Below are 18,983 nucleotides of genomic sequence, written 5' to 3'. Positions count from 1 at the left end.
CAATAAATGTATAAATATAGATGTATAACCCAGACAACTACCTGGATCCCCCTGTTAGGGACCTTTTTCCTCTGCTAGCAAATTCCTTTCTGCTCTTTTGTATCGTCTTGGCTGTGTTAATATTCCAGTCGCTATTGGTTGATTATCAAAGCCCAACTGAAAGACGGTACAGGGTCCACGGGGTGGGGATATATATAGTTATTTAACCCCTTCCCCCTCTGTTGTTCTACTCTAATATCTTCTACTAGCGGCTACGCCCCTAGAGGCCTCTAGTGGCACTTTAAATGTTTTTGTTTTTTTAAAGTCTCTATGATAATTCTTTATGTTAAGATACCTCTTTATGTTACGTTGAAGTCTCCCACATATATTTAAAAAAAATTCGAATTTTTATGTGATTTCTCTTGGAAGGGTGGTGGTACCCTCCCCCAAAATAGTTATAAACCTTCCCGGGACCCATGAGAATCTACACGGTTAAGGAGAACTCGATTAGCTAGCGGTTAGCTAGATCCTTCGGTACAAACACACAAACACAAAGACATCCTGTTACTTTAGTATAAGGATTTTCTTCTCCATTTTATTCTTGATTACCAGAAGAAGCCAACAACTTCTACACAGTTTTACCCCAGGGAGGGAAGGGACATTGGGTTGTTTGTTACACTAGTCCCCAAAGTTTTATAGTAGTATTTTCAAATTAGTTGGCTCAACAACTTTGAGGACTTTAGTAAATTCTGATTGGTTGGTTTAATTAGTTAAGGGTCCAAATGTTTCAACCACTAATTCTAATCTACAGAAGGGGTAGATAGGTGTATCATCATTGTGGATGTACATCAATTTATCTGCCATTGTCTTATCTCCTTATATCTCTGGTTTTAACCACACCACCTTATACCCTCAGACCCACACACACACACATACACACACATACATACACACACACATATACACACACACACACACACATACATACACACACATATACACACACATGCACACATAGATACATACATAAACACACACACTCACACTACATTCATACAGACACACATATTCACACACACACACAAACAAACACTCACATGCACACACACACACACACATACAGACACACACATACATACACACACACACATATACATACACACACACACACCCATACACTCATAGACACACACACACATATACACTCACACACACACACACACACTCATGCACACACACACATACACAGACTAAAACACAAAACTTTTCTCATCTTGTTTTATCTTTAAACCTCCACTCTCCTCTGGTTTCAAATTAGAGTTGTGAAGATTATTCACTTCCAGGGATCTAAAGGGATAAGACAATGGCCAATAAATTGTTGTAAATCCCCTGTGACGATACACAAAATTTCCCCTTATGTAGATTACAATTAGTGGTTGAAATGTTTAAACACTTAATACTAAAACCAATCAAAATTCACAAAAGTCCCCAAAGTTGATATGCTAATGCTAAGAAACTCTATTATGAAACTTTAAGGATTAGTGTAATAAACAGCCCATTGTCCCATCTCTCTCTGGAAAAAATTGACACCAGCTGAACCTCAAAGAGTAGGTTGTCTACTGGATGTTACTTAACCTAATACACAGGTTGTTTGGACAAAAAATGAGCGATTTGGCACCCCTTAGTTATCCTTGGTTGTTGGACCTGGCGTTAAAGTGTCATTGACAGCATCCTCAACCATGTGATGATGATAAAAGGAATAATAATATCTATATCTGGGGTAAAAACAGCTAGATATAATTATTCATTTTAGGATAATCCTTATACTAAAGTAACAGGATGTCTGCCTGTCTGTCCATCTGAAATTTAAGATCTTGGTGGCACTGAACCTATTGTATTCTAATCTTCACGGGATATATCTTCTGGTCCTGTGGTGGTTTTATGCTATTTTCTTGGGGGTTGGGACACCCCCAACCCAAAAAACAAAATAATCCCAACCATTTTTTTTGGCAGGTTATTTGAAACATTGGTGCTAAGCCCTTAGAGGCTAGCAGTGAAGCCGCTAGTTGTTTTTATATTTAGAAAAAAATGTAAATCTTAACTATCCCTAGCCATAAGACAGAAAAATATCTTTTATAATGTCACTTATAAGAAAGAGAAAAATACTTTCTTGTTTAAATACTTCAGACAAATGTTAAAAAAAGAAAAAAAAATGAATTTAAAAAAAAAAATGTAGAATTTGTGTATACTGTGTGTTTTCTGGGTGGCTTAAAATATTCTGTGTTTCGAATATAGTTATGAGAATAATTTGAGGATATAAAGTCAATTTTAACCACCATCGATAACTAAAATGAGCAAGTTCTTGTCCAATATCCAAATTAAAATTAAAAAAATAAGTGTTTCTGGTGCTGCCATTTATTTTGAAGTAACTGCCTCAATTTTTTTTGGTGGGAATTTTCATTTTTTTTTGGGGGGGGGGCTTTGGGTGTCCCACCCCCCAAGAAAATAGCTTAAAACCACCACAGGACCAATAGGTATAATCCCTGAAGAGTAGAGCCTATCCGGTTCAGCGGTTACCGAGATCTTAAGCTTCAGACGGACAGACATCAAGCTACTTTGTATTATAGATTAAACTCTTTGTAACAATTTCTTTTTTTCTAGGTAGAAAAAGATGATTTGTATTATATACTGCCTCTAAATACAGTTCATATTCATATTTTAATGTTTTTGACACTCTTTGGAATATTTCATAATGTCTAAGCTCTTTGTATCAATTCCTATTTTTCTAGGTTAATAAACATGATACCCTTTCTAAATGCCACTGAATATAATAAACATCCAAATTTCAATGTTTTTGGTGCTCTTTGCATTATTTAATATTGTCTAAGCTCTTTGTAACATTTCTTATTTTTCTAGGTTGAGAAACATGATGCCCTTTGCATACTGCCACTGAATATAGTTAATGAGAAAATTTATATATTCCTATGGTTCTGGCTCCTGCTCCTAGGCTGCCTTTCCACTCTGGTAGTCATTTACAGGCTAGGTAAGTCACAGTTTTTAAAAGTGAAGCTTTTCTATATTAGGGTTGGTCCATCCGTCCGTCCGAGATGGATAGCCTTTATTTGTTAATTTAGGCATGTTAGAATTGTCCTATCGATTTAAAACTGTGCATGGTGTTTCCTTTAGAAGCTAGATACGATTTAGAAAGCGTAGCAACTCTATAATCATTACCAGAAAGTCCGTACGTCCATTTTAAACATGTCAATTTTTTTACTTTTTTAACTACAAATTTTCATGTGATCCAACCATCCGATTGATCTGATTTTTGGTATATTAATTCCTGGGACAACAAAGTATAATGTAATAAGCGAAGCAACTCTATAATCAAGTCCTAAAAATGTAAGTATGTCCATAAACATTATCCTGTATCAAGCAGTTTTTCAACAAATTTACTTACAATTTTGCTTTGACTCTTATACATTTATATTATGATTATTCAGTTCTGACACTATACAAGTGTTAATGTCCGTTTGTCCTACCTTTTCAGTGCTTCGCTTTTATGGATGTTGTCATCCTTGTTTACACTAGAGTCTCCAAGTTCTTTTGATAATGTTTTCATATTTGTTAACTTAACAACCTTGAGGACTTTTTTTGAATTTTGATTTATTGGTTAATTTATTTAGTGTCCAAAATATTGTTGTTGAGTTTATTATATTAAAAGCTGAGTTTACTATATAAAAGTTTTTAATTAAACTATGATAGGGTAAGGGATGAATGCACTTGAAAGGTTGCGTGATTAATATTATATATTTTCAGTGATAATTGTGTCCCCCACGTATGCGTGCCTTTCTATGCTAGGGTAAGGGATGAATGCACTGGAAAGGTTGCGTGATTAATATATTTAAATATTTTCAGTGATAATTGTGTCCCCCCGTATGCGTGCCTATCTGCTGTATATCCGCTTCCGTCTCATCAAGAGGGAGGTTGTCAACACCCTCGTCAAGAAAAGCAAGGTCAGTACATCCGAGAAGCAGCCTGAAAAGTCAAATGTGACGTCATAAAAATACGTCTATAAAGGAAGGATGAGAGGAGAAGTGGGAAAGGAAACCCCCCCAAAAAAATTTTAATGACGTCATATGTGACATTTTAGGCTTACTCAGTATATCCTTATTAACAAGTAACAGGTTGTCTGTGTGTCTTTGTGAACCAAAGGATCTCTTAAATTGCTTAACTGTTATGGTTCTCCTTTACAGGGAAGGTATATAACTAAGGGGTAATTTTGCATTTCATCTTTTGGGATGTACATCAATTTATCTGCCATTGTCTTATCCCTTTAGATCCCTGGCTAAATCTTAATAATATCAGAGGTACCCAAAGTTTTATAAAAATGTCAGAAGTACCCAAAGTTTTATAAAATTATCCGAAGTACCCAAAGTTTTATAAAAATGTCAAAGGTACCCAAACTTTAAAAAAAATGTCAGAAGTACCCAAAGTTTTATAATAATATTGTTTCAGATGGGTGACTGGTTTTTGTTCTATATGCTTGGTCAAAATGTTGATAGCATCATCTTCAAGGAAAAAACATCAATACAAACAGTCAAATGCTTTATTTAAATCACAAAACATCAATATATACAGAGTCAAATGCGCTATTTAAATCACAAAACATGAATAGAAACAGAGTGAAATGCTCTTTTTAGATCACAAAAAACACCTGGTCATGTTATTGATTAGAAAGTGTACATATTTTAGTAAGAACAAGGATGACAACATACATAAAAGCGAAATGTTGATAGGAAAACATCAATAGACACAGAGTCAAATGCTTTATTTAAATCGCAAAAACATCATTAGATACAGAGTCAAATGCTTTATTTAAATCACAAAACATCAATATATACAGAGTCAAATGCTTTATTTAAATCACAAAACATCAAAAAAAAACAATGTCAAATGCTTTATTTAAATCACGAAACATCAATAGACACAGAGTCAAATGCTTTATTTAAATCACAAAACATCAATATATACAGAGTCAAATGGTTTATTTAAATCACAAAAAGACAAAAGATTCGCAAAATTGCACATTTTTACACGAACAAATTTTTTTTCATTTAATTTTTCATTTTAAAATTTTTGTGTATAGGCCTTTTCGTTGCAACGCCCCTTAAGGAGCATTTTTTGTATTTTCACTGTAGCTTTTCTCCTTTTGCTAGCCACTGCGGGGGGCTTTATCTCAGCGGGGCCAATTGCATAACCCTGCGGGGCAATCACCTTACCCAATATAACTTAGCCTAACCTAAAATAACATATCAAACAAATATGTGAAAAACTAAAATCAACAAGGGTTGGTTGACAATAAATATAAATAAAACTTAAATAAACTAGAAAGGAAAATTTAAGTATACATAACTAAAGGCTATCCTAACCCTTACAGAAATTTTACTTAGATAAACTATAGATAAGAATACTTAAGATAACGTAGAGCAAAGCCTATATTATCCTGTTGTGACGTCATAAATTTCGGGAACGGAAAAGGGAAAGGTAACCCCATTTCTCCCATCTCCTTAAAAGAGATATTCTTCCCCCTTTATTTTCTCCTATCCCGAAATTTATGACGTCACAACAGGACAATATTGGCTTTGTCTAACAAAGAAACTTTATAGGTATACCTAACTAAAAGCTTTCCTAAGCTTTACATTAGAAAAATGTTATTACAAATTGCTATCTTCGTTTGTGATTCCCTTTAATATTATAAGCGAAGCATTAGGGGGTTATTGTTTTATTTTCACATTAGCTTTTAGGTTATTTTATGTTAGGTTAAGTTAGGTTAGGTGATTGCTCCGAAGAGTTAGGCATTGGCCTCGCAGAGTTAGAGCCCCCCCCCCAGAGCTAGAAATAGGAGAAGAACTACTGTGAAAATATGACGAATTGCCTCTTAAGAGGCGTTGCCACGAAAGGGACTATATCACGTCTTAAAAATCTAAGTATCCTTAAACAGTATCCTGTAATTTAGCAGTTTTGCAACAATTTACTTTAGATTTTTATATTCTGCTTTTTCTGCATATTAATTCAAAACTGCTTGAATACATGATAATGTTTAAGGACATACTTACAATTTTAGGACTTGACTATAGAGATGCTTCACTTACAACATTGTACCTTGTTGTATAAACATAGTTGCTGCGCTTTCTCAGTAGTACCTAAATATTATAGGAATCATCAAACAAAGTTTATAATAGAAGGACAATTCTAACCTGTTTAAATTAACGAAAAAAGCTAACTCTCCCAGATGGACCGACCCTAATTATAATGCTTAGAGCTTTGCTTTAAACCAGGGTTGGCAAAAATCCAGGTTTTCCTACAAAAGTCCGCGGACAATTGCAAAGTCCAGTTTTAACTGGTTAAATTATGGAAAAAACCAGAATTTTCAATAAATATTGATGTTGTTTGTCTGGTGCCACAGGAAGTGATGCATGAGCTGGCCCGAAGATTGGGACATCAAAGTAAAGATTTTACGGACGCATAACAAAGAAACAATGACGCATTGCCAAGGCAAATATTCAATCATTTAAAATTCGTCTCGCCGTTATCCGCCGTCAAAGTCACGATTTTCGGCAATTTCGCCGTTCCCGAAGATTTAATGGCCATTTTAGGGGGAAGGAGTCTTCCTATCAGGATGACTTTAAAATAATAATTTTTTGCAAAAAAAACTGTCCTAACTTTTGTTATTTTGTTTTAAGCCATTCGTGACGAGCTCCCAAAGTTCAAAGTTTTGATTCAACTGTTTTCATCAAAATAGATTATTTTTCAATACTTACTCAACATAATTAAAAAAGGTAAGGTGTCAAATTAAAGATCTTACTATTTTTGTTCATAATGGCAATTTTCTTCTTTTTTTGTTGCGTTTTAATACCTTAAAACCAACTTAATTTAAAAAAAAAAACTTAAAATTATTTCAAAATTAAGAGGTCTACAACAACAAAAAACGATTGCACATCTAAATTGTATGGATCAATTTACATCTACAGTAACTAAAAGCACCGACTAGCTATTTTTTTTAAATCACAAAAGTAAGGACATGTTCTTTAATGTTTATATACCCCCCTGAAAGAAAATGTCTTTGGTAGAATGAGAGATTATATATTTAACCTGTGACTGGGGTAATTTTGTATATCATCATTGGTGATTTATATCAATTCTTCGGCCATTGTCTTATCCCTTTAAATCCCTGTAAAATAGCGGATGAAGTAAAATGGGGTATTCCCATCCAGTTTTTTGTTTATTTATTTCTAAACAAAAAAATGGATAGGAATATTATTCTCATTTAAACAAAAACTCATTTTTATGCTAAAATGTGGTTTAATTTTTGTTTTTAATTTTCATTTATTTCTCTGATGTAGTCATTTCTTTCCCCGAGGTAATTATGCTTTGTTTTAGTAATTAATGAAAATTATAAAATCTTCCCAAAAAATGTAAAATCTTCAACAAAATTCAAAATCTTCAAAAAAAATTCAAAACCGTCTAAAAATATTTTCTCAGATTTTTATATAAATATGACTGTATAGACATGGGAACTTCAGTCGTGCGAGGCTTGTGGTGCAGAACTGAGATTCTGTTCACCGGTTGCCATGCTCGGGGAAAAAATGACTACCTCGGGGATAAAAATGATACCAGGGAAAAAAAATGATACCAGGGAAATTGATGACTACCTCAGGGAGAAAAAAAGAATATTTACATCCACTATTTAAGGGGTCGTTTATATGGGAATGAAATTTTAACCTTGGGGCAAAATATTAATTGGAATCCCTAAATATCTCTTTTACGTTCTGCAATTATTATAATCAATTAAAAATGATTGAATAATTTGAAATCTTTCAGGAACTACGCCTAAACTAAGTGAACATTAAATTAGCAATAGTTATAAGAAAAAAATCTTCCAAAAATGAAAAAAAACCTGAATCCAAAAAAAGGGATGTTTGTTCATCCAAATTTTTTATTTATGGTGAATATTTGGAAGTTGTTGCAAAAAAATTAACAAAAAAATGACACATTTTTATAAAAAAAATTATTTCACAACAATTTTTTCTTAGGCATAGTTTGATAATGGCGCCACTAAAAAGTGATAATGTTATAAGCTGGGCCAGTCATTATTATTAGAAAAAAGACAGTTGTACTAAAAGTGCTGGGAAGGCTATTTTTTATTAACAAAGGTTGTAGCTGTAAAAAAAATGCTCCCCCTCCCCACTTATAAAGATAATACAAGATTGATTTTAAACCATCTCTCTTTTTTTTTTGTTATAATTCAGTGATAAAAATTCCCTTAATTTTTTGGGGGATTTTTAAAATGATTAGGTATAATTATTATTACAGGGGGAGTATTTTATATAATACTAAAAGCTGCCAACAATATATAAAATGTTATTATTGCATACAGAAGACAAAGGATGGTTGTATAGAAAGTTATTATGAAAATAAAAACAGCTGATTTGTACAAACCAGATGAAGAAAAAACAGCTGTTTATAGCAATGTCGTCATTTTCTTTAATTTGCGCGCCAAAATAAGATTAAAGTCAGCTGTTGAATGCAGATTTTACTAAAAAATGTACTGATTGTACATTACTGTTATAATTGTACATGTCTGTACATAATTATATAGAAAATAATATAAGAATTATGTCTAGAAATTATTTGTAGTCAATTTTGGGAAGCTGCAAATTGTTTTTTTTTCTAATCTGATATGAAAATAATTTTTTTTATTAACTGGTGAAAAATGAGCAATAAAAGACACAAAATTTATATAAAAAAGTGTCTTTTTATTAAAGTTTACACAAACACACACACCATAACAAATATATTAATCATAAAATTAAAAAAAAACTGCTCAATCCAAGAATCTTTTTATCTATCTATTCTAAATCTTTTTTTCTAAAATCAAAAATAATCAATGCATATAAAAATAATGGCCTTAACAAATTTTAATTCCATTTATGATTTTTTTTAAAGTGTGTGTTTGCTTTTTATCTGAATTATTTTTAGTTTTTGCATTTCTTACTCATTTCATCCTTCATGCTTTATAATTCTTTAAAAGTATTTTAAATTAACATTTCTTTAAAATAATTTAAAAGCATTTAATTTATAGGTTAAAATATTTATGCATTTAGAACAATTTTATTATTTTCTCTAATGTTTTAATTTTTAGCTAATAAAGACAAAAAGCAGAGTGTAAACTTGAATTATGGTGGATATCTTTAAATTGGGCCAGGTTTTGGTCCATTTCTGAATTCTGAAAATATTGTCTAGATGTCTAAAAACAAGTCTTAAATCTTTGATCTTTGATTATTTTCTTGAAGAAAAAAAGAAGTTAATTTGTCCAATTCCAAAGATCTTATATATACCATCAAGGTAACCTATAAAACACAAAGACAAATTAGTTTGCCAGGATTTTGAAATTGACCAAAGCAAGGCCCAAGTTGAACAAAAAATACACCAAATATTTTGTACATATTCTGAAGTAAATTTTGTGTACATTTTAGTACATAGCTGATGTACAAATATGCAGATTTAAGAGATGGTTGTTTCTCAAGCAAGCATTTATGACAACAAGGATACATAATAAGGTTGTTGTCTTAGTTATGGCATGTATCCATTTACTTTACATCCATTGTTATCCTTTATCCATAGTTTTTTTAAAAATAATTATACTTTTAATGGCTTCAAATATTTTAGTTTTTATTTCAACAACAAATATTGAAGTATAAATATGTTACAGAGAGAGTAAAACTGAATAAGGATTCAAATAATCAAAAAGGCAATATGATATTTCTTTATAATAAATATTTTACTTCAAATTTGTTTAGTCTAGGTCTTTTTATTACCACTTAAAAAGGAGGCTTTAGACAGTTATTAGATGATTATCCAACTTTAAAGATCATTGAAAGTAGGATTCTTAAAAGCTATTGAAAATATCAATGCAAGCAGTTATTGTGTTACATTGATAAAATCATGATAAATTGAAAGTGTAAATCAATTTAAAAATCTTGTGTCCTACTAGTTGAAGTTTATTAATTTTCTAAAGCAGTGCCTATCCAGCCTACTCTCATAGTATAATTTAGTTTGAAATAACATAACACTTCCACATACTGATGGGGGCAGTGGGTATTTACAAATTACATCTTCATACAACAATCAAAATAAATTCATTTTTTAGCAATTCAAGTAAATCTGCAAAAATATTTAAACCATACAAAAAAGTCTAAAACATAATTTGTAAATGCCTTACTGCTCTTCAGATTTATAACACAAGAAAACTGCCAATTTTTCAAAATAAAAAAAAGCTAACTTTAAAATGGATGGATGAATCCATTGATATTTTTCAATTATAATTAAACTGCTTGTTAGAATTTTTTTTACTTTTTAAGTAAATGAATTTAGGGTATTAAGAAAAAATTTGTACATAAAATGTATATTAATAAAATTTCTAATTACATAATGCATTCATTTGATGAAATCAGCTTCTGATCATTTGTAAATAAAAAAAATATGAGTTTATTGAAAGAATCTTTATCATTAAATTATTTTATAGTTTAAATTGAAGTAGAGCTTTTTATTAGTATTATATTATATTATATATATATTGTTGCCTCTATTTAATACAGAACTATTTATTTATATTCTAATGTTGATTTATAGCCAAAAAAAAAATTGTCCACATTTTTTGTTAACAATTTTGCAGTTAAAAAAGTTTACATTTCAATCATGCTGGTTACAATTATTTTTATATTTTCATTAATTATATATCATTATTATTTTTTTCTCTTAAAAATTGCATTTAATGTTTTATTTTTACAAAGATATGCCTTATTTTCTTGTATAGTTTTGGTTATTTGAGTTTGGAATCTTATTAATAACATGATAATTTTAGTTTTGGTCAATATTTTATTTTCATCTAATTTATGTTTTCTATGACTGAAATGTAAACTAGGAACATGCTCAAAGAATATTTCTACTGCAAAAAAGCTAAATTTATTATCTGAGAAAAAAAGGTATTATATATATGTAAAGTATTCCTCCCCCAGTTATGTTTTTATCTTTATTCTCAATGAAAATCTAGTTGATATCTCATTTCTATTCTATTAACTGTGCAGATTTTTAGTTCCATGGTTACATGAAATTAAACAAGTTTTGTAAATCAAGAGAAATTTTATCAATTAAAGTTTTAGATTATTTTATTGCTGTGTACTGTACACCCAGCTAAATCTTATTGAGGAAAATATCAATGGAGGTCTGGCTAGAGACAGAGAGAGAGAGAGTGGGGACAATGAGGTGTTTATTACACAATAGTCCCCAAAGTTTTATAATAATGATTTCTTATTGGTTTGCTTAACAACTTTGGGGACTTGGTTGATTCATTGAGTTGAGTTTCCAAAAGCTTCAACCACTGATTGTAATCTAAAGAATGGATGATTTTTTTGGTAATATCATTGTGGATAAACATCAATTTACTGCTCCATTGTCTTATCCCTTGAGATCCCTGGGCTCTAGAGGTCTGTTAACATTTTCCTTCTCTTATGTCCATAAGATTACAAGCTGGGCTGAAAAAATAATTTGGAAATGAGGACAAGAAAAAATTTTTTCATTGCACAAAAACACACCAGTGAGTTTTAGAAAGGAAATAATAATAATAAATTTTGCTCATTAAATTTATAAAAATGCCAAATATAATTTGTAAAAAAAATAGAATAAAATTTTTACTAAATACTTTTTGATTCAATAATCTAAAAATAAATCTTTTTCAAATAAAAATCTTTTAGGACTAAAAATAAAGATTTTGATATTATTCATTGATATTATTAATGTGTCTAAATATGTTATTAGACTTTTCATGTTCATAATGCAATAACATTTATTTATTAAAAAGTACAGGGATTTTCCTTAAAAACCAATGTATCATTTACTTAGATACAATTAATAGTAGTTGAAAACCAACTTTATTGTTGATATTAAAATACATGAACTCTATAAAAGTCTAATAATATATTTACTTTGCTTACCACACTTGTCAATAATTTCCTAAAATCAAAATGTTTTTAAATATTGTAATATTTTGTATAAAAGTATGCCTTACTATATATTTGTTGACTCCAATGAGATAACTCAGGTTTTGAATTTAGGAAATTACTGGATTATTCCCAAATATAATGTGATTACTCCAAGTAAAAACAATGCAGAATATGTAAAGAATAAAATTTCTAGTCAATAGTTTTTAATTAAAAGATATAAAATTATTTCTTGAGTTTTCTGAAGAATCATTATTATTATTATTATAAAATGTAATTATATATAAAACTAATGTTGTTATGATAAAAATACAGTTAGCCCAAATAATCCCCAAAACTATGGTCCCAGATTTTTAATAATTATGCTTTTTTAACTTATAAACTAACATGGACATAAAAAGTATTGTTATTTTTTCAGAAAAAAAGTGTCAGTTTTTGTAAGAATAACAATTCATATTATTTCTATGTTACAATAAGGAGATACATTTTTTTATGATTTTATGTAAAATTTTTAAAATTTCATATGAGTCAATCTAAACAAAAAGTGGATTTTCTTTTTTACATAAAATCCTAAAGAAAAATGTGAGGGCAGGGCTCCATTGTTCCTGTAGTAATATTATTATTAAAAATATTGTTATTTATTTCTTATTATCAACAATTATTATAATTAAATTTTGTCTTGCATAAGTTATAAATAAAACAATTAAGCTTTGTCAATTTTGTCTCTATTAGTAGTTCAGTTGTTACTGAGATCTTAAGCTTCAGACAGACACACAGACATTGTAAAAGTTATGTTTTACAAGAATTTGCTATGTTTAAGGACAGAAAAGTTATGTTTTGCAAGAATTTGCTATGTGAAGGACCAAAAAGCTATGTTTATAAGGTTTTGCTATGTGAAGGACAGAAAAGCTAAATTTTGCAAGAAGATGCTATGTAAAGGACAGAAAAGCTAAGTTTTGCAAGAATTTGCTATGTAAAGGACAGAAAAGCTATCACAGATATTCTTCTTGGTCACAGATATCTATAAAAAACCTACAGACCGTTGCCAGTACCTGTTGCCAACATCAGCACATCCTGCACACATTACCAAAAATATTCCCTTCAGCTTATGTTACAGACTAGTAAGAATATGTTCTGAAAAAAAACACACTAATCCAACGACTAGATGAACTTAAACAACTGCTTCTTTCTAGAAACTACAACCTACAGATAATCAATGGTGCTATTGCCAGAAAGTTAAAGTATCAACCAAGAGAATACCATTTGTTATTACTTTCCATCCAGCTCTACCTTCAATCAGCACAATCCTAAAACAAGGTTGGAAAATAATGGTAAAGGATGAGAGACTGAAAAAGATATTTCCAGAACCACCTTTAGTTGCATATCGTCAGCCTAAACACAGCTCTCTCCGGGAAATATTGGTGAAATCAAAGCTACCTGAACGTGAAAAAAGAAGTGTCAAAGGTATGAAGAGATGTAACCTACCTAACTGTCCCTCCTGCCCTCATGTCCGTAAAGCCAAAGTTGTCTACAGCTCAGCAAATAATTTTAAGGTACCTATTTCTACATCAGTCAGCTGCTCTACAAAAAATCTCGTTTATGTTATAACATGTGATAGGAGAGAATGCAAATACACACAGTATGTAGGAGAAACGGGGAAACAGCTTAAAGAAAGATTCAAACAACATTTAGATTGTGTCAGATCTCAAAATAAAAACTTGAATAAAACTGCAGTTCGGGAACATTTTAATCTTCTTGAACACAGTGTTGCCAACATGAAAGTATCTGTTATAGAAAATTGCAGGCAGGAGTCAGCCATGTACTGAAAATGTCGAGAATCCTTCTTCATCAATAATTTGAAACAAAGCACTTGGGGCTGAACAGAAAAATAAAAAAATTTTGGTATAGTTATTGTTATATATTTTTGTTAATGAAAGTAAATTTTGCTAATACATTTTGTTTTTTCTTGTAACATAATTTATACCTATTTGACTTGCAAATTGCAATATTTTTTTTAAAAATGCTAACCCAACCAAAATTTTGAATATTTTCTTCCTTGTCGTTGTATAAATTCTTACCACTGTTGAAAAGTTTGACCGCTAATTTTCATCTGCTAACCCTCCCCCCCCCCTTCCTTTACAATAAATAACTCAGTTGTACATAAACTCTCAAACAATTAGGTACACCATATTTCAAAGTAAAAAGATTTGGATTTTATTTTGTTTTTAAAAAATTCCTTTTTTTAAAGTACTTAATATTTTTAACTTGTTTTTTGTTAAACTTATATTAATTTTAACTAGTATGAAGCTTGTTGTTTTCTTAAGAATTTTTGTACAGACACACAGACAGACACACAGACAGACAAACATCCTGTTACTTTAGAATAAGGATTATTTAGAAGTCTGAACAAAATGCAACAGCGGAAAGTGCCGCCAAAAAATGACGTCATACAATACAAGTGACCAATGAGAGGCCAGGTAAATTTTACCATTGGTCAATTGCAATTTATACTGTCTATCATTGGTACTTTGTATTATATGACGTCATTTTTTTGGACACGCTTACGCTGTTTCGGACAAAATTCCCAAAATTGTGTCAAAAGTAGTCAAATTTTTTTATTCGTTGGCTTAGCAACTTTTAGGACTTTTATAGAATTTTGATTAGTCGATTCATTAAGTTGAGGGTTCAAACGTTTCAATCACTAATTGTAATCAACAGAAGGGGCAATCATGTGTTTCATCATTGGGGATGTACATCAATTTATCTGCCATTGTCTTATCCCTTTAGATCCTTGATTTTTATATTCTATATTCAATAGTAGGTTTTGTGATTACTTTGCTTTCTTAAAATTTTGTATTATTTTTATAAAGAAGACGACTTTTACTTTTTGGTAGATTTTTTTTTGATTTCCTTAAAACTTAAACTAGCAGCTACTTCTAGAAGGCTCTAGGGGCACAAATTCTGCATGTAGATTCCTTTAATAGATAGGTACGAATTAGAAAGCGTAGCAACTCTATAATCATTACAAAAAAGTCCATACGTCCATTTTAAACATGTTGATTTTTTACTTTTTTAACAACAAATTTTTATGTGATCTAATCATCCGATTGATCTTATTTTTGGTATATTGATTCCTGGGACAACAAAGTATAATGTTATAAGTGAAGCAACTCTATAATCAAGTCCTAAAAATGTAAGTAAGTCCATAAACATTATCCTGTATAAAGCAGTTTTTCAACAATACAATTTTGCTTCGACTCTTATACATTTATTATTTCAGTTCTGACACTATATAAGTATTAATGTCCGTTTGTCCTACCATTTCAGTTTTATGGATGTTGTCATCCTTGTTTCTCTTGGGGGGATGGTAGTACTATCCCTTAAAATAGTTATAAACCTTCCCTGGACCTATGAAAATCTACATTGTAAAGGAGAATCATATTTGTTTCATCAGCATTTATTAATTACATACAGACATTTTATTATTCTTATAATAAAGTAACAGGATGTCTATTTGTGTGTACTGAACAATCTCGCTAACCGCTGAACCGATCGGGCTCTCCTTAACAGGGTAGCTTCTCCTAGGTCCTGGGAAGGTTTATAGCTATTTTGGGGGAGGGTACCACCACCTTCCCAAGATAAATCGCCCCTAGAAAAAAATTACCTCACCCACTTTTTCTTTTAAAATCTGAAATAAGAATATTAAATTCGACTCTCCCCTCAAGTGCCCCTAGAGGCCTCTAGGGGCGTAATCGCTAGTTTTTATAAAAGGATTAGAAGGTTTTAGGGGCCTTTAGGAGTGAGGGGGATGGGGTGATACCTAACAAGATCCTATTCATTTAAAACGCAAAAACCAGAAAATGCTTTTGTTGTATCGGGTTCGAAGCTATTTTGTTGGGTACAAGGGCGTCCAAGCTTTTTCATTTTTTTTTTTGGGGGGGGGGGGTCTTTATATCATATAGGCAAGGACGTCCAGGCTTTTTAATTTTTCGAGGGGATAAAAGTTCAAAATTTTTTTTTTTTTTTTTGGGGGGGGGGTAGAGGAATTACCCCTCCCCCCCCCTCATTGGACGTCCTTGGTTGGGTACCATGAACAGACTTTGGAAAAACAGTTTTTTTGAAATTTAGCCTATTGATAAAATTATTATTTCAAAAAAAATTAAGTATCTACTTTTAAATAATTAACTGCCTAAAAAAATTGGGGAGGATTCTTTTGTTTCAGGGGGGTTGGGGGTGTCCCACCCCCCAAGAAAATAGCCTAAAACCACCACAGGACCAGTAAGTATATTCCCTGAAGAGTAGAATACAATCGGTTCAGTGGTTACCAAGATCTTAAGGAACGGACGGACGGACAGACATCAAGCTACTTTGTATTATAGATAAGATAAAAGCGATGCTTGCAAGATTATTTAATTCCCTATAATATAAAGATACATCTTAAAGATCTATCGTTGCATATGGTCACGTGAGACCACAAAAAAACGGCATTTCATTACTGCCTATCCATCTATCGCATATAAAACGCAAAAAAAAACACGAAACCTTTGGAATTTACTTTAGAGGCCTAGCTTAATAGATATAATATATATAGATACATACTCTATTAATTAGCCAATAGGAAAACTAAGGAGGTACAATTCGGCCATATTATTGGTTAAAAGGTGTACATTAATAGATATAATATACTAGATACATACTCTTTAAATTAGCCAGTAGGAAAACTAAGGAGCTACTATTTGGCCATAGTATTGGTTAAAAGGTGTACAAAGTTTGTTGATTTCTTAGAATAAAGATTTTTTTGGGTAAATTATATAATGTAAATTTCTTCCCTTGTATAATATGAAGCATATGACAAAACATTATCTATAATACAAAGTAGCTTGATGTCTGTCCCTCCGTCCGTCCGTCTGTCTGTCCGTCCGTCTGAAGCTTAAGATCTCGGTAACCACTGAACCGATTGGATTCTACTCTTCAGGGTATATACCTATCGGTCCTGTGGTGGTTTTAAGCTATTTTCTTGGGGGGGACACCCCCCAACCCCCCCAAAAATAAAGATGTATCCCCCCCCCCAAAAAAAATAATTTTCTTGAGAACACATTAGACTATGAGCAGCACCAGTAGTAATTTTCTTGAGAATACATTAGACTATTTTTTTTACGAATTTTGCGAATTCGTTATTTAAACGAGAAAATGTTTTCCTGCTGGGTAGGTGCGAAAATTTGCGATCTGTTCTGCTGGGTAAGTAATAGAAGATGTAATTATACCTCTTGGGGCAAAGTCCCTAGAGGCTAGGGGCAAAGCTGCTAGTATTATATAAAATAGTAGGCTTTTTTGTCTGTAGCAAAAGATCTTGCTAACCGCTGAACCGATTTGGTTCTCCTTTATAGTGAAGCTTCTTATACTGAAAAATTTTGTATTATAAAATGTTTTCCACGAATATTAAAACAAAATCATAGAATATATGCCAAGTTTTTTAGCTCGGGCCTTTGGCCAGTTTGGGCTAACAAAACTGGTTTTATTATTTGATAATATTTCAATTTAATATCTGCGAAAGGCTGTCTATAACAGAATGTAATACTATTTGAGTTTGAAGGATTATGGGGACCATAGGTGAGTTTTAAAATAGTTTCTTTACGTCTATAAGAGAAGTTATGCCTCGGCAATAAACAGTTTCAGGCATTTTCGCCTTTAAAGTAGCCAAGTTAGAATGAAAATAAATGCTTTTTAAAGAAAAATTAATTCTTTGCATTTTTTTTATTCTAACTTGGCTACTTTAAAGGCGAAAATGCCGTGAAACTGTTTATTGTCGAGGCATTCATTCTCTTCTAGACGTAAAAAAAACTATTTTAAAACTGACCTCAGATTAGACATCTAGATGTATTATATCTATTCCTCTCACTCTCTCTTTCTCTCTCTCTCTCTCTCTCTCTCTCTCTCTCTCTCTCTCTCTCTCTCTCACTTTCTCTCTGCGTAGTAGTTGTTGTTCAAGTTAGAGTCCGCGAGACTTTCACTTTCACTATAGGGATGGAGGGAACATTGGGGACTAGTTTGTTACACTAGTCCCCAAAGTTTTATAATTATATAGCAATATAGTTACTTCTAGTTTGGAATGTAATCCTCATTCTATAAAAGTACCAAAAGTTTTCATATAAAAGAGAAATAGAGAGAGAGAGATGGAGGGAGAAAGAGAGAGAGAGAGAAAGAGAGAGAGAGAGAGAGAGAGAGAGAGAGAGAGAGGGACAATGGGCTGTTTATTACACCAGAGAGGGAGATTTTTTCATATAAAACTTTGGGTACCAGCGTAATATCCCTTTCCTCCCCTGATAGTTTATTTTTATTAAGCTGCGCGGACTCTAACATGACCACTGTTGCTTTTATTCAGGGAGGAAGGGGACATTGGACTGGAAATTACACTAGTACCCAAAATATTACCACGTTATCAGATTCGCAATTTGGGTACTTTTTCAGAATTATTAATTGTTGGTCTCAAAATCTTACAATAATTTATTCTAATTATGTTTATTATCATTGGGGATAAATATCAATTTATCGTCCATTGTCTTATCCCTTTAGATCCCTGGTTTTTAAGTATTTATTTTTATTCGTATTATAGACAGCTTTCCGCGGACATTATCCGCGGACAGTCTTTATAAGAACCGGTTCTAATCCAGCGGATATTAATCGGAATAAGCCATTAAAATCCCTGGTCGTATGCCTCGCAAGGGAAATACAAAATTGCAACCAGTAAAACATAATTTTTGCTTTTGTGTCACAGATAGATAGATAGATAGATAGAGACAATCATATTTGAAGTTTGAATATTTCTTGAAAAATATTAAATAAATCAAAACTAGGGTGATTTCGTAGTGAAATATTACTGTTTATCAATATTTTGTAAATATTATTTTCCCGTAAATATATTAAAATTTCTTAATATCCCATGTA

The 18,983-nt window shown here is 31.5% G+C and overlaps 1 protein-coding gene across 1 annotated transcript in view; it reads left to right on the top strand.

Moving 5' to 3' along the window:
* LOC145306843 (innexin shaking-B-like) overlaps positions 1–10,270 on the top strand; it is a 61,577-nt gene extending 51,307 nt beyond the window's left edge. Inside the window, exons 10-14 of the mRNA XM_080149158.1 lie at positions 2,896–3,022; positions 3,895–3,992; positions 4,495–4,557; positions 6,449–6,534; positions 7,861–10,270. Of these exons, the coding sequence (XP_080005284.1) occupies positions 2,896–3,022; positions 3,895–3,992; positions 4,495–4,557; positions 6,449–6,508 (348 nt within the window). The 3' untranslated portion in view covers positions 6,509–6,534; positions 7,861–10,270. The remainder of the gene's footprint in view (positions 1–2,895; positions 3,023–3,894; positions 3,993–4,494; positions 4,558–6,448; positions 6,535–7,860) is intronic.
* Positions 10,271–18,983: the final 8,713 nt, after the last annotated feature.

Source organism: Acartia tonsa, chromosome 15, assembly GCF_053477335.1.
Source record: "Acartia tonsa isolate MP-2025a chromosome 15, ASM5347733v1, whole genome shotgun sequence".
NCBI classification, from domain to species: domain Eukaryota; kingdom Metazoa; phylum Arthropoda; class Copepoda; order Calanoida; family Acartiidae; genus Acartia; species Acartia tonsa.
Note: the sequence above shows the minus strand (reverse complement) of the source record. Positions and strands in the feature narration are given on the sequence as shown.